The sequence below is a fragment of the Harpia harpyja genome, chromosome 9, assembly GCF_026419915.1.
Source record: "Harpia harpyja isolate bHarHar1 chromosome 9, bHarHar1 primary haplotype, whole genome shotgun sequence".
NCBI classification, from domain to species: domain Eukaryota; kingdom Metazoa; phylum Chordata; class Aves; order Accipitriformes; family Accipitridae; genus Harpia; species Harpia harpyja.
This window is the reverse complement of record NC_068948.1, coordinates 35,105,504-35,128,673: the sequence shown is the minus strand read 5'-3', so window position 1 is coordinate 35,128,673 and position 23,170 is coordinate 35,105,504. Positions and strand designations below refer to the sequence as shown.

Sequence of the window (23,170 nt, the reverse complement as noted above, 5' to 3'; positions counted from 1 at the left end):
AAATAAATTAAACTACAGACATATATTCTGAAGAAATGAGTAAATATCAGTATAGAGTGTGCTTAGATATGAATCCAGCAATCAGGTCAGCTGAGGGTTTACCTAGCAGAGATGCGAAAACCTCCAAGAACGGAGATCTGTGGAGAACTCGGTTAACCTCTCTGCGTAACATCTTCTTGCGCTGCACTACAGCTGAGGTGTAGAAGTTTTCCCTATTTGAGTAAAACCTGGGTTCAGGCTCAGCCAGTGACTTTTGATGGTGTGACTTTTCTGGTTTGTGCTGAAGACATGTCTGGCTTGAGGTCCTGGAGAATGTTGACCAAAATGTAGTTCACGTGTTGATGTTTTGTTCTAGGATGATACAGGAGCCAGGGACTGCTGTACCTGAAAAGATTAGGAGCATCAGTGGTGCAAACAAGAGAAGACACAGCTCAGATTCAGAATCGGAGCCTGAGGAAGAACCCAGTAGCTCTGAGGAGGAGAAGGAAGAGCACAAACAAGAAATTGAAAAGTCGTCAGCCAGTGATTTGAATACTGCTGAAAAGCCAGAGGAAGGCATGAAGGCGGCAGTGACTAACCAGAAGCTGGCCAGTCCTCATGTGCCAGTTTGCCAGCCAGCCTCCAACAAACCATCTTGCAAGCCTGCAGTTTTCATTCCAGTGGACAGGTCTCCTGAGATTCAGGTGAGACTCTGTGAACAGGAAAGTGCTTATCAAGGGGGTTGGAAATTATGGTATCTTCCATAAGATTAGGTCACTGCAGACCCTGTAGCATTATCTTGTGTCTCTTGCTAATACTGCATGGCTGCAGCGTGCAGTTAGGGTCCGTGTTCTGGCAAGTTGTGCATGTACATGTCTGAGCTTTAAGCCTGTCTAATCTAGCGGAAGGAAAACTAGTTTTGTCTTAGGATATAAGCGTTTGTCTCTGGTTTTAAATATAGAATCTATTAGCAGTCTTTTATCATTCTTTGCTGGAAAATCTTGTGATGTCACTTTCAGCTCTCCATTATGCTGTATCTTAGGCTGGATAGTTTTATTCCATTTGCTGTGGGTAAGGCATTCTGTACAAATGGGAAAAGCTCTGCATGTATCTGAACAGACGAGACAGAGTTGTGAAATGAGTTTTTCCTTGAAGTGCTATATTAGTAAACTCCAGGGACTCTGGTTTCACAAATTAAAGTGCAGGGCTTGCCAGCTGCTTTCTGGGAAGCTGTTCTGATGACTCCAGTTCTGGGACGTGCTGGTGTGATATTAGCTGGTTTAGAGCTTTTTGAGCCACAAAGTTTGCAGAATTCCTTTTTCTGGGTTTTGTAATCTGATAAAGGAATCAGTTTTCAATCCTGGAGAAAACAAAAAGGGAGAGAGAGACAAAAAAGTGCAACTAAAATATGTGTTTTATATTATTTAGGAAGCAAGACTAAAGCTTCCAATCCTTGCTGAAGAGCAAGTCATCATGGAAGCCATTAGTGAGAATCCCATTGTGATCATATGTGGAGAGACGGGAAGTGGTAAAACCACACAAGTACCTCAGTTTCTCTATGAAGCTGGCTATGCCAGGTATGTGTTGTCTTTTATATTCAGCAAATGTAATTAGAAGAATTCAAGCTCAGCTCAGTCACTTCTGATTTTGTTTCTTTTCTTCTGATATGGCTGAACTGAACCTGGTCTTTTCTGTGCAGTGGTAGTGGCCATGTTGAATGGGCTTTTAAAAAATCTGAAGGGAGTAAGACTGACTTGCCAAAAGTCTCTCCACGTAAGCAATCTTTTGAAACCTCTAGGGTAAAAATTTCCTTCAAAGCCACTGGCCTGTTTTTTACAGAGGGGCTTTATTGTCTGCCCATCTCACATAGTTTAACCTCTGCTTCCAGAGGTTTGTTTTTACTTTTGCAAGAAAATGTGCGTATTTCTTAAGAACATCTTTGAAAATAGCTGTGGCTCGTCTGGCACTATTAGTAGCATTTATAAGCTTGGGCACTTCATAAGATGCTTCTTGCGAGCTGCATCAGGTTGTATCCAGCTTCTGTGCTGCTGCCCCAGCCTGAGTTTCTTCTGAAATTGACCCTGTTGCCAGAAGGATGTCCAGGGAGACTGGAGTTCAGTGAGCTGCAATTAGAGAGACAATGTTTGGGGAAAAAATTCCTGTGATACATGCATCTTCAGATCAATACACATATAATAGAAGGGTAATCCCAAAGCTTTCTTTCTGTCTTTTTCTTCTAACTACAACTAGAAGTGATACTGTGTGAGTGATGCTACTTAATTTAGAACCATTGTGCAGAAATCCTGTTGTCATCTTTCTAAGTGTTTCTCCCTTTAAAACAAGCAGCCAAACAACCCCTCCTTTTCTTTCCTTCACCCCTTTAGTTCAAACGGTACTATTGGGATCACTGAGCCTCGGCGTGTGGCTGCAGTGTCCATGTCCCAGCGAGTTGCTAAGGAAATGAACTTGTCACACAGGTGAGGAGAAAAAAGCTGAGACCTTGCTAGGAAGGTAAGGCTGAGATGCTCTGTGTATGGCATAGACTGAAATCAAGACTTGCACATTGCTTGTTCAGTCTTTGGCGAAGAACTGTGGGGAAGTTACTTATAAACTCCTCTGTGGGGTTGTCTATAAAAAAGCCAGATTTGTTGCTACTAATGGTTGTAAGTTACTTTTTAGAGAGAGCTTTGTGGAGGTGGTGTTTGGGAAGTGGTCCTAGTTTGGGAAGTGGTCCTAGTTTGTCTCCATGTGAGAAAGCACCCCATAACAGAGAAATAATTCAGAGTGACATTGCTGTGTATCCCAGCTTGTAGCATTTTGTGTGTGCTAGGCTCTGGGGAGCTGATGGTATGCTTTTTGTCTTGTCTTGGCATCAAGTCATAATTTAGTTAGGCTGAAGGCTGCCTCCTGGTCTGAATGTGAATTTTCTGTTTCTCACCATGCTTTTTCTTGTGGCTACCCTGGCATTTCCTCACAGAGTGGTTTCATATCAAATCCGATATGAAGGGAATGTTACAGATGAAACACAAATCAAGTTCATGACGGATGGTGTGCTGCTGAAAGAAATTCAGAAGGTAAGTTGCTGTCCTCAGTGTTATAAAAAGGAAAGTATTTTGTATAGCTAGGAAGAGAGCCGGTTGGCTTTGTGTGGATTTGTTGCCAACCTTTCAAAGCAAAATCCCTTTCAGCACCGGAGATGTATTTCATCTCAACCCTTTATATTCCTGCCCAAGTCCCTCAAAGTTAGGTTGTATTGCTGTGTAAAATGAGAGCAAGGAGGAGACTCTCGGGAACTAGGCTGCTTCATGTAGGGTAAACGCATTAAACTGTGCTTAAATATGTGGGAGAGACAGCAGCCATAAGGATGGGGGAAGGGGGGAGCGGTCAGTGTTTGTGTAGCCATAGGTTGTCTTGACTTAAAAATGTCCTTGGGTTGAGGCTTCATGTGGTGAAATCAATCTTTATTCTCAGGACTTTCTGCTTTCAAAGTACAAAGTCGTTATTATTGACGAAGCCCATGAAAGGAGTATGTACACTGATATCTTGATAGGCCTCTTGTCTCGCATTGTGCCTCTTCGTGAAAAGGTAAGAGAAGCAGTATTGATGTATTAGATGCAGATGTGCTGGGGAGGAGGGTGTTAGACACAAAGAGGCTCTATGGGAGGAGGGACTCTGTGTGGTGTGGCAGTTGATGGAAATCTGATGGAAACCATGAAATAATGCTCAGATAATGTGTTTGTCTTTCCATATGATCGAAGAAGCACAGAGCCTACAAAAAGGGGAAAAATAGTACATATCAGTACCAACAGATAATTTTTCAGGCAATATGCAGTTAATTTTAGACTTACAGTGCCACAAGACACGTGTAAATAATAAAATTGGCAGCCTGTTAGAAAGCAAGATGCTTACTGTTGCACTGGAATAAGCTGCGAACAGCAGTGCTTAGGACTTAGTTTTGGAGGAGACATCATGGAGTGTTTGATCCTGCCTGATGCTGGGGCTGGTGGACTGCAGGGCAGTGCTTGGCATTTGTGTTTGTTTTACTTAGGATAGAGAGAGAATGCAGTGTTGAGAGGCAGGACACTCTCAGCATCAGGATTGCCAGCGTCTGGTTTCGTGTATTTTAAGACACGTTGCATTTGAGGCTGTGTGTATCCTCTGTCACTTGACACAGTGCTTTTGTTGTCTTAGATTTTGAGTGCTTTGGTGCAGAAACTTGTATCCAGTCCTGCTAACAGCTCTGGGTTTGTGTGTTGTGTAGCTTACCTGCTGCATGCTTTCAGGCACAGAATAACACGTTTATGTCCCTGCAGAAAGGGCTGCCGCTGAAGCTGATCATCATGTCGGCTACCCTTCGTGTTGAAGATTTCACCGATAACAACAGGCTGTTTTCTGTTACACCTCCTGTTATTCAGGTATCGTTCTCCTTACTGGGATCTGCATTAGATGTAACAGCTGAAATACAGTGAGGGCTTCCTTTATAAAACCAATTAAAAAATAGAGGCACTCTGATCTTTCCAGTTGGTGCTGAAATCTTTCAGATATCAATTTAAAAATAGTTATTTTGTTAGACTATTGTTTCTTTTGGGACTTGGTGTTTTTCTTTCCACTTTTATCAGAAAACTGCCCTGGCAGAATCTGGTTATCTTGAAAAACTGTAAGTTACAGTTCAGGAGAACTAGCAAGCCTCAGTCTGAGTTGATCTGAAAGAGAGGAAATTTTTGGTTTCTAGCCTGGTTTTGTGGTGTTCAGGGTAGACAACACTGATAACTTCTGTGGGTCTGGTGTTTTGTAGGTTATCAAAACCAAGAGCTGAACAGAAATACAGGGTGAGCTTTTCTAGTTCTCCCATGAAAGCTGTAATGATTGTGCTTGAGTTACAACAGCAAACCAACCCTTTTTTATGTATTTCCTCTCTAGGTAGATGCAAGGCAATTCCCTGTAACTGTTCATTTTAACAAGAAAACTCCCCTAGATGACTACAGTGGGGAGTGCTTCAGGAAGGTGTGTAAAATCCATCGAATGTTGCCCTCAGGTAAGGTCATTGCTGAGAACCTCTCAAATTCTTTACACTTAACATGTCTAAAGTTTTCTGGGTTGTTTTTTGGGGGAGCTTTTTTTTGTTTTTTCTTTTCTTTGTTTGTTTTTGGGTGGGTTTTTTTGTAAGTTTAAATATTGGACTGCAATGATGTATGGTGTGCTTTTACTTCGAAGGCTTTTGATGTGAAAATTACCCTTCAATTAAATCATAGCATTAGCATGCTTCTTGAGGGAGTAGTAGAAGACAGATGCAGTCAAACACCCTGTTCCTCCTTGTTACGTCACAGTATATTTGACCTGTCTTTTATCAATCATGCGATCTGAAGCTTTCCAAGGTGAATTATCTATGCTGAGGTTGAGAGTGATTTCTTCTCTTGCAGGTGGGATTTTGGTGTTTTTAACAGGCCAGGCAGAAGTTCATGCTCTCTGTAGAAGGCTAAGGAAAGCCTTTCCGTTCCAAAAAAACAACACTGCAGGTAATGCTATAGAATAAAGGACTGTTAAACTTTGAATTTATCCCACTGAGAAGTGGGATAAGCTTGCTTTGCACCTAAAAATAAGTTTTTATTTAAAAAAAAACCCAAATCAAGGGTTGGGGAAAGGGCTTGTTGTGGATGATTTTGATGACTGATCATTAAGTTTGTGCTGTTTTGAGTTTGGGGAAAAGGTTTGTGTGTATGATCCCTTCCAGTTCCCCAGAATCCATTGCATTTCTTCACTTACTCTGTTGGTTGTGAATTAAAGTGGAAATGCTGCTGCTTGTTGGTGACTGTTTATTTTCAGGATAGTGGAATTTCCCAAGATGACTTTAGAAAGTCAAATTCTAATATAGCTCAGCTGATTGTCTCCTAAACCTCAAGGCATACAGTTGCTGTGTGTGATGCTGTCGATCCTCTGTATGGCTCCTAAATGGAATTACAACATTAAACTTGTGTGTCATCCCTGTCTCCTCTGCCTTCAATGTGACTGTTTGTTTCTTTCACACTGTGACACTTTCTGAATCCCCCAAAAGATGGGAGTGGGACCAGACTCTCCCCACTGCCTTCTCCGAGGGAAAGCATGCTCAGCTAACAGTAATTTCACTGCCTGTTTTTGTAGGAGATGATGACAAAGAAGAATCAGTGGAAGAAATCAGAAAATTTAAGAAATCAAGGAAGCGGAAGAAAGTTACGGTAATGTGCGATGGCTAGAATTCCTCCAAGAGACAGGAAGGAGCAGGTACCTCCCTGCAAAACAGTAGTCCTGTGTAGCTGTTTCGCACCAGACTGTTTTAGGCATGCATGAAGCCTTGTAGCCTACATATGTCCCCTCAGGATATCCAGTAATACTACCTACGCTGATAACTGCTGCCTTATGAGCAGCAGAGTGCTAAAATATGTCCCTGGATATTATGGGCAGGAGACTGATTTCAGTTGAGTACTGACCATTAAAACTGTAATGGAAGGAGTTCCAGACTTGCCGGCTCCAGGGCTGCTCCTCATCTTGCCGTTTGTTACCCAAAATTAGGACTGATGCATCTGTGAGGAAGGGTAGCATTTGGCTTCCACCCAAGTCCTACATGTGCTTTGTTAGCAGGAGATCTTGATGTTATAGATATACTGTCCACTGACGTTGGATCCTGGTAGCTGAAGAGGCCTGAAGTAAAGAAATTTTACCCTTTCCCACTGTCCTCCAAGTGAAGAAGCTTGGCTCGTCACAAAATATTGTTTGAAATACTTGGGTTATTCCCCCCCGCCTCTCACAATTACAAAATGCTGATCCTCAGCCTTAAAATACAAATGAAATCTCTCAATCCCTCTTTCACCTTCAGGTCAACAAATGTTTGGAGTAAGTGCTCAGCTTTGCTTTCAAAGCAATAAAAAGTGCTGTTTGTGTCCCCCCCTTAATGCTCTGTGGTCATCTTTCCTGTCTTTCTCAGGCACTCCCCAAAATTGATCTGGACAATTACTCTGTTGTACCAGTGGATGAAGGAGATGAAGACAGAGATGCTGAAACTGATGATGATATTGCAGGGTCTGATATTGACCTTGATTTAGGAGATGGAGACTCAGAAGAAGGTTTGGCACTTATGAAATAAAAATTCCATATCTCCTGTCACCTGTGAAATGTGCAACATAAGCTAGTTGTCCTTTGCTAAACTGGTGTGATAACACAGCAGACCTGTGTCATGGAAAAGCTATTAAATTTTTCCATCTTCAGCTTTGTACCAAATACTTTACTGGTTTTAAATGAAACAAATGTTTGTGAAGACATTGCTGGGACTAAGCCTGGAAGTTGACTTACTGTGTATTTAACAATATTGGTTTGTTTCTTCATAGATGAGAAATCTGATTCGTCCCTTCCACTCTATGTGCTCCCACTCTATTCTTTGCTAGCACCAGAGAAACAAGCAAAGGTAAAGAATTTATTGTCACAGTGAGTAAATGATCCTTATAGATATGTGTGATCATTGTCTAAAGTCACATGTGCTTTGTGAGTTAAAATTTCCATCTTGGACTATCCATCAGTGGCAGACTTGAATGGCCCAATAGGCAAGTTGGGATGGAATCAAAGCAGGCCTTGCTTAGGCTGGGATCTCCCTAATGTGCCAGTTCAGCAGGTTGGGAGAGATGAAAAGTGACAGTCCTGCAGCGTGTTAAAATCAGTCATGGCCCTGGGACACGTCAGGATCATGCTGCTGCCAGGCAGTTCATACAAATTCTTGCATTCCCTCTTGGGCTTTGGAGGTGGCAGCAGTATGTCTAAATACGACTCAATGCTGGTGTCTGTTCCACCTGGAATCCCTGTGGATGTTTCTGAGGGATTAACTGAGTTGGATAGAGATCTCTAGAGCTGGAGACAGAGTTAAGTCTTTGGTCTCACTCTTGGGTTTCGCCTGCAATGCCATATGTGTTGTCGTCCCTTTGCAACCCATCTGAGTTGACTGCCTGTCTTTTTTCCATTGTTGGCAGTGCATTTTACATGCCCGTCTCTTTCTTGTAGGTATTCAGGGCTCCTCCTCCTGGCACGAGACTGTGTGTTGTAGCCACCAATGTGGCTGAAACGTCGCTTACCATCCCAGGCATCAAGTATGTGGTTGACTGTGGAAAGGTCAAGAAACGTTTCTATGACAAAATTACTGGGGTTTCGTCTTTCAGAGTCACCTGGATATCTCAAGCTTCAGCTAACCAGCGAGCAGGTCGGGCTGGCCGGACGGAACCAGGGCACTGTTACAGGTTAGCTACCTGCCATGGAGAGGGTTAGGAGAAACAAAAAGCCCAACGAGTGTTGGTGTGAATTTGACAGCTTCTGTCATCGTGCTGCCCCTTTCACAAGGACCTAGCGCTGCTTGAAACATTTTGGTTTTGTCTGCTCTTCATTCAAGTAGGAGAGGTGAAGCCAAACATGAACTGTCGCTGGTGATGTTGCTTTGACAGTTTGGCTTTTCAGGGGCTGAAAACCCTTATTTTGGTGGCCAGATTAGCATGGATTCCACTCCGAGCCAAGTCAACTTTTTGTGAATAAGGTGGTATGCCCCAACCATTAAATAATTACATGGTTATGTAAATAGTACCCGCAGCTGCCTTTTTTTAAAATCCCTTGCCAATTTTTCATGTGTATCTTTTGAGTTAAGATTTCTTTTAAGTCTTTAAGCAGCACTTCTGGTCCACTAGGTTATACTCTTCAGCAGTCTTCATGGACTTCGAGAAATTTTCTGCTCCAGAAATAACAAAGCGACCGGTAGAAGACTTGATTCTGCAAATGAAGGCATTAAATATAGAAAAGGTGAGGTGTAAATTGGCTTTGTGCTACAGTGCTCATTAAAGTGGTTGCCCCTAGGAGCCAGAAACAAACACAAATAAATGCCTTTTGTCATTGCTTGAGGCTGTGCCTTGTGTTAGAAATGAGGATCCTGGGACTTGATTTTGGTTCTGCTAATTGCAGAAGCTGCTATGAATTCCACCAGGCCTTAATAGACATGTTTGTTCAGGTAATAAGAGCTTTCTTACATTCTTAGTAGTGAAAAAAAACCCTGTCCAAACAGGGGTTGTGTTTTAGAGATACTTGAGCGCTTTCAGAAAGCACAATACTTAACATTAGGCCTTAAAGCAGCCTGCCCTAGGCGGTGCCTGGAGTCAGTGGCAGCTGAGGGTGACGCTGGTATTCCTGTTTCCTAATGTTTTTGTTCTAAGCGTTTCCTCTCATTATATGTCCTTTCCTCTTGCTTCTGGCAAACATCCTAAATGTTTCTCTTTGGCGTATGTAACCGGAGGGGAGGGTTTTGCTCCCTTCCAGGACTTCTTACTGTGTTCAGACTCTGTTTTTCAGTGGGAGCCATGTCAATGATGTACTGAGAGGCATTTTCTCTTGGTGTGTCTAGGTAATCAACTTCCCATTCCCAACACCACCTCCAACAGAAGCACTTGCAGCAGCTGAGGAGTTGCTGATAGCCCTGGGTGCCTTGAAGGAACCCCCTATGACGGGAAGGTAACATCTGTGGTCCCCCACAAATCTCTTGGCACTGCTGCTTGGCCTCCACTATCAAGGCAGTGGGCACTGCTGTCGCCCCGCCTGCTTTTTCATCTCAGCCCTCACATCTGAGGATGTGCTTTTGTACAGAGACTGGCATCATTTTAACAGTCTCTGGTTCACCTGTGTTTGTTTTACTGGCCCTGTCTGTGTTTGGGCAGGGAAAGACTGTGCTAGGAGTGTGCCGTGCAGGGGAGGTGGGAGCTGCATGAGGAAGAGGAATCTTTCCCCCAGCCTTTGGGACCAGCACATAACAAAATCTGAGAAAACACATCAAATTAATTGGGCTGCCACAACCAGAAACACAAACTTGTTCTAATGCTGAAGTTACTTCCTTACATGACTTCTCTCTCTCTCCCCAGGCTGAAGCAGCAGCTGGCAGCAAAGCTGAGTTGCCCTATTAGTCCCCTGGGCAGAATAATGGCCACTTTTCCTGTAGCCCCCCGCTATGCAAAGATGTTGGCATTAAGCAGGCAGCACGACTGCCTGCCATATGCCATTACCATAGTGTCTGCCATGACCGTCCGGGAGCTTTTTGAAGAGTTTGACAGGCGAGTGAATTAGCCTGACATCCTATTTACAGGATGCATCACCTTGTCACAGCTGATGCCTCTCTTAACGTTGAGGCCCCTCTGCACGTAAGCACAATACTCATTTATGCTGTTTTGTGTTTCTTTTAGGCCAGCAGTAAGTGAGGAAGAGACAGCGAAACTCAAGGGGAAGAAAGCAAGGCTTTTACAGATGCAAAGGATCTGGGCTGGGCAGGGGCCGATGCAAAAGCTAGGAGACCTCATGGTGATGTTAGGTATTGCAGACAGTGATTTCCCTGTACTGTTAACTTCCATTCTGTTCTCGTCTCTGCTACCCTGAGCTCTCAGCTTTATACAACCAAAGGCATCCTTGTGCTGCAGGACTGAGTCCAGCAGTATATTTTCTAGGCTGTTCTGTGGGCAGCCTGCCAGCGTCCCAGGCTAATGACGAGTGGGAACTGTGATATGCACGTGTTGACTATGACAGTACTGTCCCACACTTGGTTTAATTAGGAGAACTGATCGGCTAAGTCGTTTTCTCCACCTGAATGTTCACTTCCAGGAGCAGTGGGAGCCTGTGAATATGCTGGGTGTACCCGTAAATTCTGTGAAGAAAATGGGCTCCGATACAAAGCAATGCTGGAAATCAGGCGCTTGAGAGGGCAGCTGACAACAACAGGTAAGTGGGTTTTGAGAGGAATTGCTGTGTTTATTCTCTTTCGGAGGGGGTGACAAATCAACTGGCCTGTTTGTTACAACCTTTTTTTCTATTGAATCTTAACTCACCATTTTTTTTCCTCGCAGTGAACTCAGTCTGCACTGATGCTGGTCTCTATGTTGATCCAAAGATGAAGCCCCCAACAGAAGCTCAAGCAACTTACTTGAGACAGATTGTGCTGGCGGGGCTGGGGGATCACGTTGCCCGAAGGGTTCAGGCAGAAGAGCTCCTGGATGACAAATGGAAAAATGCCTACAAGGTAAACAGCTTCATTTGACTGAATTCTTCTTCCCCTCTGTGGCAGAAAGACACTCCTGTGCAAAGCCTGGGCTTATGGCTGCATGCAGCGTTGGGACTGCATGTGCTGGCTTTCTACAACTTTTTTCCATAGAGTTTAAGTTTCCAGTGTTGCAATTTCCCAGTCCTCATGTAGGAATTGTTATAAAAGAGCTAAGAAGTAGCATTAGTCCATCTTGCAAAGTGCTTGATGTCTCCAGAGAAGGTGAAGCAGAAAATTGTGGGGTTATTAAAAAACTCCATCACTTAAGGAAACCATATAAATGTACATCTGAGAGAGACTGAAATTCAATGCAATCAAGAAATTGGATTGCCAGTAACTCATCTTAACTCTGCTTCAATCTTCTGTGCTTTCTGAAAGACTGCTCTCCTGGACGACCCAGTGTTCATCCATCCGAGCTCAGTCCTCTTCAAACAACTCCCAGACTTTGTGGTGTATCAAGAAATTCTTGAGACTACAAAACTGTATATGAAAGGTGAGACTGCTGCGGTCCCTACTTGTTCCACAGGTATGGCGAGGAATTCAGAAATGCCTTAGCAGTATGTGTCCCTTGCTATGGTGGCTGAGTGTTCTTACAGAGTGGTCGTGCCTCCTGGGGTTTGGATCCTTAAGCTTTCTAGATCTGGATCAGGAGAAAAATTGGCCTGGTTTATTCTTTGTCTAGCAGAATTGGCTGGAGCAAAGCTCAGCTTCTGAAATAGCTGCTCTGCACCAGCTCTGTCAGCAATAGCTACCTATTGCTGGTCTCTGAACAGAAGAATGTAAAAAAGTTGACTTGAAAAATGAGATACAAGTAAGTCTGTGGAGATGAGATCCTGACCATGCAGTGTACTCATGGGACTGCTAGTGGGTGGCAGCCCTTGGCAGCAAGCCTGCATTCAGATGTGTGTTTTCCCTTCCTAAGGTGTGTCTGTAGTTGAACCCGAGTGGATTCCTGCCCTGCTGCCACCATACTGCCACTTTGGGAAGCCTCTGGAAAATCCTCCTCCATCTTACTGCTCCGAAACAGGCCGAATTCGATGTCACAGACCAAGTGTCTTTTGTAAGTGTCTTGAAAAGTGTCAAAGTTTTGTCTGACAGCTGCTCTATAGTTATTGTCATGCTGCTTTTAACAAGACTATCAGCAGACCAGAAAGGTCAAGCTCAGCTTGGACTGCTCAAAGAGCTTAACAGTGGTTTCAGTAGCTCCATGAGATTCGTAGCTCTTAAATATCAGCATCTTCCCATTGGCATGGGCATTTTATGCCCATCTGCTCCCTTGTAAAGGAGCAAGGCTGGCTGGGTGGTGGCAGTATCCTTGCCGCTTCTGAGCACCTCTGTTGTCACATCTCCCTTGGAAATGTACCCTCTTCTTCGAGCATTTAGGAGACTTGGTGTGATCTTTCTTTCCAGATCGAGTTAGCTGGCAGCTCCCTGCTGTGGAAGTTGATTACCCAGAAGGTATTGATCGTTACAAATACTTTGCCAGGTTCCTGCTTGAAGGAAAGGTGAGTGTGTTCCAGCTGCGCTACTCCCTTGATGTTAGCAATAAGTTTTTAGCCCAGTTTTTGGAGATGGGCCTTGTGGGCCTTTGTGCACATGCCCATTCCTCATAACTGGCTGGTGATTGGAGGAGTTTGCTGCAATTGGTGGGGTGGGGAAGATATCTTTAAAATACGAAACGACATGAAAATCGGCATTTGGGTGAAAGTGACCCCAAATTTAAGTCCTGTTTTTGCAAAGGAAAAAAAAACTATAGCTCATGTCTTTGTCTATTTGGAGACACAAGAGTCATCTAGCAAGCCACTAAGGACAAGATTGGTATGGACACATGGATGGGAGAGAGGTGGTAATAGAGGATATGGGATGGAAGTCTGTAGCAGTCCCACGTTCATTGACGATTGTCTCCACAGAACAGTTAATTTACATTGTTCATTATATACTTGTTATAACAAATCTTCCAGGTCATTGAAAAGTTGCGTTCTTATAGCCCGTGTCTGCTGTCCAGTCCCCTCATAATGCTGAAGACATGGTCCAAGTAAGTTGTTAAAACCAAACTTAAGGTTGTTGTCTCCACCGAACACTTTTAACTTCCTTTTACATTAAAAAAATTCAATGCTGGGAAGGGTGTTGTAGATAGTCATCTTGGCTGTAGCTGCAGGGAGAGGAAAATGAGTTTTCTTACCAAGAAAAATTGTGTCTCAAGAGAATTGGGCTATTCTAAGCGTAGTGTGGAAGAACAGGCAACCGACTGGTCACACTGACCTCTGCAGGCTGCTTCATACAAGTAAATTGCTCACATGTAAGAAACTGTCAGATGAGCACTACTACCTTCCTTGCTTTTCTTTGCAGTTTGGCCAATTATATTGTCTTTATTTCTTTTCAAAAACATGTTTGCAACAGACTGTGTTTTTCTTGTGGTTTTGATTACATTTATAGAACTGTGACCTTCAAAAGGACTGTCAGCTATTGCTTCCCTTGCTATCCCTGCAATATCCTCTCTTGTTTACCAAGCAACCTGCTACTTCTTTTAACAACATAAAGTTGTGGTGGGGAGAACATACTACTTCTAGTGAACTTTCTTGAGCCAATGGCATGTCTCTGTATCCAGAGGTCATGTATTTCTACATCTATATTTAGCCTGTTAAAAATACTAAGAGTGTAAATTCAGAAAGGTAAGGTGAATGCTGTAACACTTTGCTAAACTGTGCTAATGAACATTGTTTTATTGCACCATTTTATTTTGGGCTGATTTAGACTTCAGCCCAGGACAGAATCCCTCCTGCAGGCTCTAGTTGCAGAAAATTGTGATAATCGTGATGCTTTACTGGCTGCATGGAAGAAAAATCCTAAATGTAAGTGTTCTGCTTGCTCTAATTATTAGTCACATCAGCGCAGACTTTGTAGTACCTTGAGCATTGCTGAACTGTAATTTTAAAAATGGGTGATTTCACTTGATAAGCTCCAAATACTTGCTATTTTCTCACCAGAAACAGTAATGCTCTGTGTTTGGGTCTTGTGAAGAACTGGAGTTCCCTGTACTTTAGAAAGTAACATTTATTTGTATTTTAAGAATTTATTTTCTGTAATTCTAACCACAGTTAAAATGTTTGGTTTGGACTTTTGAAAAATTGGGCTACGACAGTACTGTCAGTGGATACGGGAAATTTTTTTTTTTCCAGGTAAAATGGATTTTGTTCAATATTAGGGTACCAGATTATAAGAGTTCTTCATAGAAGCAGCTGCAAAGTGATGCAGTGGTGGCTTTCACAGTAATTCTCCCATACTTGATACTTTTATATCTGCATGCAGGTGTCCAAGCTCCAACACTGTCCCAGTGATGGAAAGTTGGTTCTTGCTCTCAGCAGGGTGACACCACAGGACCTTGTCTTTCCAGCAAAACAGCTCCAGTCCCTGACTCCCATAGCTGTCTAATCACTCCTCTCTTTCATTCTAGATTTGCTTGCAGCCTATTGTCAGTGGATCCCCGAAGCTATGCATGATGATCTAGCCCAGAAGTGGCCACCAGTAGCACTGTGAAGTGCCTGGCTCTGTTCTTGATGGGACTCCTTTTCTTGAAGATGTTTTGAGAGCTTGTGTTTCCTTGGAAATCTGATGACACAGATGGACTCGCTAACTGTTAGCGATACTTTTTTGTAAGCGAACTGGGTGTTATTCTGGTTTTCTGGGAAGCCCTCTGTGTTCCCAGAAGCCCTACCAGCTCTTTTGCTGGTATTTTGTAATATTAATGTCTGGATAATTTTATCCATTGTATTTTACAGACTTTTTTTTTTTAATCTGAAGTTTCTCTTTGGACTATATTAGTCATATGGACTGTAATAAATATGTATAGTTCTTGGTTTGGATGGGAGAAATGTTTTCTATGTGGGATGCTGCAATAAGCAGAATTTCAGACCTTTGTGGACTCTTCCTCGCGTGTCACTGCAGATCCAAATGCAGACTGAACCTTTGGTCCTTGTGGTGGGTTGACCCTGGCCAGCAGCTCAGCAGCGCATGGCCGCTCGCTTGCTCCCTATCCCTCTGGCAGCACAGGAAGTGCTTAAGTGAGAAAACTCGTGGGTTTGAGATGGACAGTTTAATTAGTGAAGCGAAGAAGACAAAGAAGAAAAATCGAAATGGTATCTGAACATGACTGACATTATACAGCACACACTATCCCTTTGGCCAGCTCAGGTCAGGTGTCCTGGCTGTGTCCTCTCCCAGTGTCTTGCCCAGCCCTGGCCTGCTCGTGGGGGCAGCAGAAGGTGGGTGTCCTGGTTTCGGCTGGGACAGAGTTAATTTTCTTTGTAGTAGCTGGTATAGTGTTATGTTTTGGGCTCAGTATGAGAAGAATGTTGATAACACACTGATGTTTTCAGTTGTTCCTAAGTAGTGTTTATACTAAGTCAAGGAATTTTCAGCTTCTCGTGCCAGCCACCAAGAAGGCTGGAGGGGCACAAGAAGTTGGGAGGGGACACAGCCAGGGCAGCTGACCCCAACTGGCCAAAGGGATATTCTATATCATGTGACATCATGCCCAGTATATAAACTGGGGGGAGTTGGTGGGGGGGGGATTGCTGCTCAGGAACTAACTGGGCATCGGTCAGCAGGTGGTGAGCAATTGCATTGTGCATCGCTTGTTTTGTGTATTCCAATTCTTTTGTTATTTTATTATATTAAACTGTTCTTACCTCAATCCATGAGTTTTACTTTTTTTTTCCTGATTCTCTCCCCCATCCCACTGGGTGGGGAAGAAGTGAGTGAGTGGCTGTGTGGTGCTTAGTTGCTGGCTGGGGTTAAACCATGATGGGGGAAAAAAAGAGAAGGCCTTGATGTGTAAGTACTGCTCAGCAACAGCCAAAACACTGGTGTGTTATCAGCACTGTTTTAGTCACAAATCCAAAACACAGCAGCCTATGGGCTGCTATGAAGAATTTGACTCCAGCCCAGCCAGACCCAGTACAGTCCTAGTATTTCTTTTCCTGCTTCTCTATGAGTTTGCCATGAGTTCAGAGTATCCATTAATCTTGGTTTCAGTATTTTTTTTTTTTCAAATCTCTCCTCATACCTGCTTTGGTGCTGCAAGCACTCAGATCTCCTGGTGCCATTGCTCTGCCATATGGTTTGGCAGTACTGTTTTGTAGAGCCTGGTGCTCCTGAGCCACCCTGCGTTTTGTGGGTTGGAGCACTTTTGGGAATGCAGCAGCTTTTAGGAAATGGGGCAGACTAACCATGCCATCTGGTGATTTTGCAGCAAGAATGTGTGGTAGTCCCAGAAGAAAATGGATGGCTTAGGTTCACCTTTCACCTAAGGTTTTTCCTCCTTGGTAAACCCTGCGCTTATGCTGTGTTAATTTGCTGTTGCTTGTAATACAGCAATATGAGGAGGTGTGGGCAGTGACCTTCCTGTCCTTGTGTTCTGGAGGAAGCTGGTGCAACCCAAGCACAGAAAAGGCTGGCACTCCTGCACCCTCTGCTCCCACGTGCTTCGGGGGCTGCAGGCCAGGACACAGGCAAGTGTTAAAAATATCTAATGCTGATGAAACAGCAACCTCTGTTTTCAAGCAAGCCTGTTGTAGCTGTGTGTTTATAATGTACATGCTGCAACGCCATAGTGTTTAGCAATGACTGTGGGCAGGAGGGTGCTGTGAGCTCTTGGCTGGGCACCTTTCTCTAGCAAGAATTGCAGAAGTTTGCAAACTGCTCTGTGCTTATGGGAGGGAAGGAAATAAAAGGACGATATCGAGCTCGTTTACAAATAACGGCTCCTTTGGAAAACTGGGCGAGAGGAAGCAAAAACAACCGGCTTGGCAGATCGGGGGCAAAACAAGTGGAGATGCCGGGGATTGAACCCGGGGCCTCATACATGCAAAGCATGCGCTCTACCACTGAGCTACATCCCCTCGCTGCAGCATTACTTCTGCGCAGCACATACAGACATGCTGCGGGCCGCACGTCAGGCCCAGCGAGCGGACCGCTCCGCCCCGCACCTCCCCGCGCCGCGCCCCGGCGCCGGCAGCGTCTGCGGGAGCAGCGCGGGGCCTGCGGGCAGCTTTTCCCGAGGCGAGGCCCGCGCTGCGTGGGGCGGCCGCGGCCTTATAGCGGACGGCGGGAAAAGCTTGCCGTGTGCCTGTCCTCGTTAGTATAGTGGTGAGTATCCCCGCCTGTCACGCGGGAGACCGGGGTTCGATTCCCCGACGGGGAGGTCATTTGTTTTGTCCCCGGCTGCCGTTTTTCCCCGGCGGCCCCCGCGCGGGGATTTGTCTGTGACGCGGCCGTGGAACCGACGGGCTGCGGGGCAGCCTGCGGCGGGGGGTGAGGTAAAGCAGGCGGAACTGCTTTTTGTGCCGGGGGTCGGGGGGGTCGGGGTCCGCCGCTCTTCCCAGGGTGCTTTCTGAGCACCCTGCTGCTGCTATTGGGGGGGGAGGGGGTGTGCCTGGGGTCCCGTCCCCGCCCTGCGGGAGGTTGGAAAGCAGTGGGAAGGAAGGGGAGGGGGTGAACCCCTGAACGCCCCGGGAACTGGGCGCTGCTTCTGCGTGGGTGAAACCCGCGTGGGGAGGGCAGGCAAGGGCCGGGGCCACAGGCACCCACGGGTGCGCTGGGCGGGGTCGTATCTGCGGCCAGCGTGGGGGCTTCTTGCGGCCGAAATAGCTCAGTTGGGAGAGCGTTAGACTGAAGATCTAAAGGTCCCTGGTTCGATCCCGGGTTTCGGCAGAGCCTTTTTCTTTCACCGCGCGGCTGACGGCGGGTCGTTTTGCCGCCGAGCGGAGCGGGGGCCGGGTCTGCGGTCCCCCGTGCCGGGGGAGGGGCGGCTGCCCCGGGTGTCAGCGCTCACGCGTGTGGGGGCTTTGCGGCAGCAACCGCTTCCCCGCGGTGGGCGGCTGCCAGGACCTCTGCCCAGCGGCGGGCGCTCGGGTACGGCCCGGCCCGCCGGGAGAAGTCGCCAAGCCGTCCTCGTTAGTATAGTGGTGAGTATCCCCGCCTGTCACGCGGGAGACCGGGGTTCGATTCCCCGACGGGGAGATTGCATAATTTTTCTTATTTTGAGTTATTTTTTTCTTCCGGAACGGATTTTTCTAATTTCCGAAGGAAAAAAAAAAAAAAGTAGTACAGTTTTGCGTGTGCGGACCCAGAGTGTTCCGGTACTTCTAAGAGCTGCCTGGAGTTCACACCTAGCTTTGTACACCGCCGTACACCGCTCACAGCCCGATCCCGGGCCTGGGAGGCCCATGGCTGCCCGTGTCCCCTCACGGCGCGGGGTGCCGTCCGCGCCCAGCACCTCTCTGCCCTCCCTGCATCGCTGCTCCCCCCTCCATCCCATCAGGGAAGGAAAGCGCGGCTCCCGGACCTGGCCGCTGGGCAGGGCGGCCCGCACGGGGCAGGGGGATGTAGCTCAGCGGTAGAGCGCATGCTTTGCATGTATGAGGCCCCGGGTTCAATCCCCGGCATCTCCAGAAGAGGCCCTCGTCCTCTTTTCCGTCCCCCCCGTGATTTATTTTATCGAGGGTTAAAGTTGCCACGTCACACTAAACAACAGAAAACTGCACGCTGAACCTGCTGCCCGAAAAGGCTCTACGGTGGGCAGCTTCCTAGTGGCAAAAAATTGTGGGTTTTTTTCTTTTGTCAGTCGGTTCTCCTCAGGACTATGCAAACACACAGGATTCTCATGTCTCTCTGGGTATTTCATTGCCACACTAAGGCCCTGCAGACGCAGAGCAGCCTGAAAGGAGGAAGGAAGCACTAAACCCTGAAACGCAGGGGGATGCTGGCCTGTCAGCCGTGCCTGATACCTCTCCACCCCAGAACCTAGCAGAGCTGGCTACGTGCAAACCTGCAGTCAGCACAGAGGAGTCTCAGGGTGTCTGCACTGCAGAGCCAGAGACAAAGGGGAAGGCACAAATGCCAGCACACCACAGGTGACTGGACTCACTGGCTGTGATGGTGCAGGAGCTTTTCCCTGGCTCTGAGCTGGCTCTGCGGTGTCCGCTCACATCTGCTGTCCTGCTCCAGCTGGAGGGTCAGTGGTAGCCCCTTCCTTGGCAGCGTGACCAGGCTTCACTGGGAACAGGTCAGAAGGAGCTCTCGGGAAAGCCCTCTTGCTTTGATCTCCTCATGTTGGCCGGGCTCACACGGTTCTCTCTTACCCAGGAAACTCTTCAGAGCCACAAGAGCTGAAATGTATGGCACAGAGAGACCAAAGCACATGCAGAGCTTGAAACACCTTTTATCTACTCAGTTCAGTTACCAGCTGTTTTATCTGCACTGTTCAGTTATCAACAGCGTATCCAGCTCTCTCTGGTAGGGAGAGCTGACTACCGACAGATGTAAAATGACATTTCCTGCCAGAGTGGTTAAAATGCTCCTTGTGCTATTCATTTACTCGTGTTGCTTCTAGTTGTTATTTTGAGCCAAATGCTTGGCTACAGCACTAGTAAGTGTGAAGATCCCTGTTGTAAATAACTCCCTGGACAGGATCTCTCTGGGCAGCTGTACTTCAGGAATACAAGAAAGAGATGGTTCCTGCCCCAGAGAGTTTGTAGTAACAGGGACAAAGTAACAAGACTTTTTGGCACAGGAAATAAGTATTTGTCAGTATAATAGGTCATGGTCTGTTAGGACCAACATCCTACTGCTCACCAAGCTTGTCTTGAAATCATAGCAAGGGGTACTTGTACAGACAGTGTAGGAGAAACACGGAGTGGCTTTGTTCACAGAAAGCCCCTCCCAGCTCGGGAAAGCAGTGTTCCTTCTGCAAACCAGCCAGCCGTATTTAAGGACTCTGTTGCATTAGGGCCTAACATCTGCCTTGCAACCTGAATATAACGCAAATCTGAACTTTTAGGGGTGTGCTGCTCCACCATTTGTTTCAGACATCAGGTACAAACTCACTCAGGATGCTCAATGGTTGGCTGTCTACCCTAATTAGATGAACATCAGCACTGTATCATTTTAATTTTTTCCCATTACAAAACTATTATCATGTCTGTCACAAAATACATTGCCACGTGCCTTTTTGACTATTTTCAGACCAGTTCTATGTGCTCATTCTGTAACTAGAAGAATAAGCTTAGCATTATTATTCACTTTCAGATGAGGCAGACCTAAATCTGAAAGGCTATTCCAGTCTTTTATGTTTATACAACTCCAAACGCACACAATATAAGCCACTGAACATGATTCTAACCTGAGAAGAAACCAAAAGACTTTTGTGGGGGTTTTGGTTTTTTTTTTTTTTTTCCCAGTTGAACAACCCGGGTGTTTGAGATTATTATTACTAGTGCAATGCTGAGTTTTAATACAAACCCAGCCCACCAGCAGTTGAGAAGCTCCCCAGAGCATTCCCCTCCTCTAAAAGCTCCATATGTCAGGGAAATGCAGGCTGGTTTCCCTCGAACCAATCACAAAGCTGTTGCTGGGCCTCTGCTCCTTTCCTACTGGTGTGCAGCCCAGAGTGTTATCTGTGTCCGTCTGGTAGGCAGCGGTTTTCTTTGGGTGCCGGCAAACGAAGGATTTTGTAGGCAGATAGAACCGGATGGCATCTCATGAATCTTGCAAACAAAGCCCCATTTTGTTCTTAGCTATGCCCTTGAACTGCTGTATAGTTTGACAAGGATGGCACAGGAGCCAACTGAGTGCAACAGTAATCTACCGAAGGTGCTCTGTAAGTGAGAAGAGAATAAGAAATGGGCATTATTATTTCTATTTATGATTGATTTTACCCCAGTGGCAAGGCCTTTGTCCTGCATTATAAACTCCACTGTATCTCAGATGCATAGTCCACTTTACGTATGCATATATATATACTCACTGATTATATCTCAGGCAGACTGCAGGACTCTGATCTCTTTATCTATCAGGCCTTCTTTGTCCCTCACTTCAGCTCTCCCGTCTCTGGGCTGCCTGATCTCCATCCCCTGGCAGGAGTCTCCTGCAGCCTCCCTGCCCTGGTGCCCTCTCTGCCCTTCACGCTGCCCGGGACTCGGGCCCCGGCGGGTGTCCCGGCATCATTATAGCGGCTGGACAGCGATTTGTCTTCCCTGTCCCTTGCTCCACAGGCCAGGGTGGCACAGAGGGCCTGGCACAAACCTGCTCACAGGCTTCGCCCGTGCTGGTCCCAGCAGGTTTGTGCCTGCTTACACCGGTCCCGGGTGGGGGACACCAGGCTCCCCTGCCACTTCTCTCCCTCTGTCATGCTAAAACACATCAGAGGCTTCTTCAATAGAACTACACGGCGTCCTTCTGACTGAAACAACAGTCTTTCTTCCTACAGGCGCCTCACAAACTGTCTCCCCACGAGGCCTGTGGGCAGAGCTGCCCCTCACCCTGCCCGAGGGAAGAAAATCAAGGAGGTGCTTTTGAAGCAGGGAGACAACTGTAGGGGTTTAAATACCTGAATAAAACGTATGGCGCTGACAAGAAGCTTTAGGCACAGGGACGTCTCTGAAGTCGAGAGGGCTCGGCTCGCTGAGGCACCATAGCCCCCGGCCCCGCTCCGAGGGTTCCACGCCAGGTTTTTCTCCACGCCCCTTTGCGCACTCACTACCGCTGCCCCCCGCCCGCCAGGCCAGGCCGCCTCACCACGCGACGCGCTGAGTCCTCCGCGCTGCCGGGCCTCGCTTCCTTCCACTCGCACAGTAGAGCTACGGCGCGCACCACAGGGGAAATAGTGCCTGGCGGAGTGATCTGATCCGCGGAGGCGGGGCGCGAGAGGCTATATAAGGGGCGGGAGGGGAATGTGTGGCGCAGTTGCAGCTGCGTAAATCTCGGAGAGCGTTGTGCCGTCGGCTTGGCCTGCGAGCCCCGCGGTGAGTACTGCGCGACTTGGCTTCACCGTGCCTCCGCGGGGAAAGCGCAGGGTAGAGCCGCTTGTCGTGGCGTCGGCAGGGCTTAGATGCGTGCTGGGTGGCCGGGCGGGAGACGCGTGTGTGCTGAGGGGGGAGGGGGTGCGGGTGGAGGAGATGGCGGGCTGCGGGCGGGGCGTGGGCCGGGACGCTCCGCTCCCCTCCCCCGTGGCGGCAGCACCGCGAGCCGGCGGCGGAGATGGGCGGGAGAGGGGAGTATGAGCAGCCAGCGGCAAAATGGCGGCCGCGCAGGCGCAGCGGTCCTTCAAGATGGTGGCGGGCGCGAGCGCCTTGGGCGGGAAGAGGAACGAGGCGGGTGGCCCCGCCTCCCTTGGGGGTGTGGGCGGATCCTTCACTCTGACGTCACAGGGCGTGGAGCGGCACCCGCCGGTGTGCTGCCTCGGGGGAGCTGGGCTCCTGCGGCTTGGCCTTGCTGCGGCCTCCCGTGGGAAGGAAGGGGAAAAGTGACAAAGCTAAGTGGTTTCTCTTCTTCCAGAGAAAAATGCAGATCTTTGTGAAGACCCTGACCGGCAAGACCATCACCCTTGAGGTTGAGCCCAGTGACACCATTGAGAATGTCAAGGCCAAGATCCAGGACAAGGAAGGCATTCCCCCCGATCAGCAGAGGCTGATCTTTGCTGGCAAGCAGCTGGAAGATGGGCGCACCCTGTCCGACTACAACATCCAGAAAGAATCCACCCTGCATCTTGTGCTGCGTCTTAGAGGTGGCATGCAGATCTTTGTGAAGACCCTGACCGGCAAGACCATCACCCTTGAGGTTGAGCCCAGTGACACCATTGAGAATGTCAAGGCCAAGATCCAGGACAAGGAAGGTATTCCCCCCGATCAGCAGAGGCTGATCTTTGCTGGCAAGCAGCTGGAAGATGGGCGCACCCTGTCCGACTACAACATCCAGAAAGAATCCACCCTGCATCTTGTGCTGCGTCTTAGAGGTGGCATGCAGATCTTTGTGAAGACCCTGACTGGCAAGACCATCACCCTTGAGGTTGAGCCCAGTGACACCATTGAGAATGTCAAGGCCAAGATCCAGGACAAGGAAGGTATTCCCCCTGATCAGCAGAGGCTGATCTTTGCTGGCAAGCAGCTGGAAGATGGGCGCACCCTGTCCGACTACAACATCCAGAAGGAATCCACCCTGCATCTTGTTCTGCGCTTGAGGGGTGGTAATTGAACTGGCTGGTTGTTGCTTGCTTCCTTCCAAGTAAAAATTTCTCTGCACTTGTTCATTCCAATAAAGTTGTTGCATCCACAAAAA

The 23,170-nt window shown here is 47.2% G+C and overlaps 2 protein-coding genes, 1 long non-coding RNA gene and 5 other non-coding genes across 9 annotated transcripts in view; 6 read left to right on the top strand and 2 right to left on the bottom strand.

Moving 5' to 3' along the window:
- DHX37 (DEAH-box helicase 37) overlaps positions 1-14,919 on the top strand; it is a 19,236-nt gene extending 4,317 nt beyond the window's left edge. For both annotated transcript variants that reach the window (XM_052795571.1, XM_052795572.1), the window contains exons 4-27: positions 356-683; positions 1,408-1,556; positions 2,364-2,456; positions 2,957-3,053; positions 3,451-3,564; positions 4,293-4,394; positions 4,900-5,014; positions 5,400-5,495; positions 6,118-6,191; positions 6,938-7,076; positions 7,338-7,414; positions 8,002-8,234; positions 8,673-8,784; positions 9,380-9,486; positions 9,891-10,079; positions 10,209-10,333; positions 10,621-10,737; positions 10,863-11,035; positions 11,435-11,549; positions 11,979-12,116; positions 12,467-12,561; positions 13,018-13,091; positions 13,811-13,908; positions 14,511-14,919. In XM_052795571.1, the coding sequence (XP_052651531.1) occupies positions 356-683; positions 1,408-1,556; positions 2,364-2,456; positions 2,957-3,053; positions 3,451-3,564; positions 4,293-4,394; positions 4,900-5,014; positions 5,400-5,495; positions 6,118-6,191; positions 6,938-7,076; positions 7,338-7,414; positions 8,002-8,234; positions 8,673-8,784; positions 9,380-9,486; positions 9,891-10,079; positions 10,209-10,333; positions 10,621-10,737; positions 10,863-11,035; positions 11,435-11,549; positions 11,979-12,116; positions 12,467-12,561; positions 13,018-13,091; positions 13,811-13,908; positions 14,511-14,593 (3,043 nt within the window). In that variant the 3' untranslated portion in view covers positions 14,594-14,919. The remainder of the gene's footprint in view (positions 1-355; positions 684-1,407; positions 1,557-2,363; positions 2,457-2,956; positions 3,054-3,450; positions 3,565-4,292; positions 4,395-4,899; positions 5,015-5,399; positions 5,496-6,117; positions 6,192-6,937; positions 7,077-7,337; positions 7,415-8,001; positions 8,235-8,672; positions 8,785-9,379; positions 9,487-9,890; positions 10,080-10,208; positions 10,334-10,620; positions 10,738-10,862; positions 11,036-11,434; positions 11,550-11,978; positions 12,117-12,466; positions 12,562-13,017; positions 13,092-13,810; positions 13,909-14,510) is intronic.
- LOC128145462 (uncharacterized) lies at positions 1,569-21,722 on the bottom strand. The gene is made up of 3 exons (XR_008236481.1): positions 21,632-21,722; positions 18,984-19,224; positions 1,569-2,102 (listed from the first exon to the last, which is right to left on the bottom strand). It is a non-coding gene; the product is annotated as an uncharacterized LOC128145462 (long non-coding RNA).
- On the bottom strand, positions 16,885-16,956 carry TRNAA-UGC (transfer RNA alanine (anticodon UGC)). Its single transcript has one exon. It is a non-coding gene; the product is annotated as a tRNA-Ala (tRNA).
- On the top strand, positions 17,187-17,258 carry TRNAD-GUC (transfer RNA aspartic acid (anticodon GUC)). Its single transcript has one exon. It is a non-coding gene; the product is annotated as a tRNA-Asp (tRNA).
- On the top strand, positions 17,695-17,767 carry TRNAF-GAA (transfer RNA phenylalanine (anticodon GAA)). Its single transcript has one exon. It is a non-coding gene; the product is annotated as a tRNA-Phe (tRNA).
- Positions 18,005-18,076, top strand: TRNAD-GUC (transfer RNA aspartic acid (anticodon GUC)). Its single transcript has one exon. It is a non-coding gene; the product is annotated as a tRNA-Asp (tRNA).
- TRNAA-UGC (transfer RNA alanine (anticodon UGC)) lies at positions 18,436-18,507 on the top strand. Its single transcript has one exon. It is a non-coding gene; the product is annotated as a tRNA-Ala (tRNA).
- On the top strand, positions 21,641-23,170 carry UBB (ubiquitin B). Its single transcript, XM_052795575.1, has 2 exons — positions 21,641-21,858; positions 22,391-23,170. The coding sequence occupies exon 2, from the start codon at positions 22,397-22,399 to the stop codon at positions 23,084-23,086; it is 690 nt and encodes a 229-aa protein (XP_052651535.1). The 5' UTR covers positions 21,641-21,858; positions 22,391-22,396; the 3' UTR covers positions 23,087-23,170.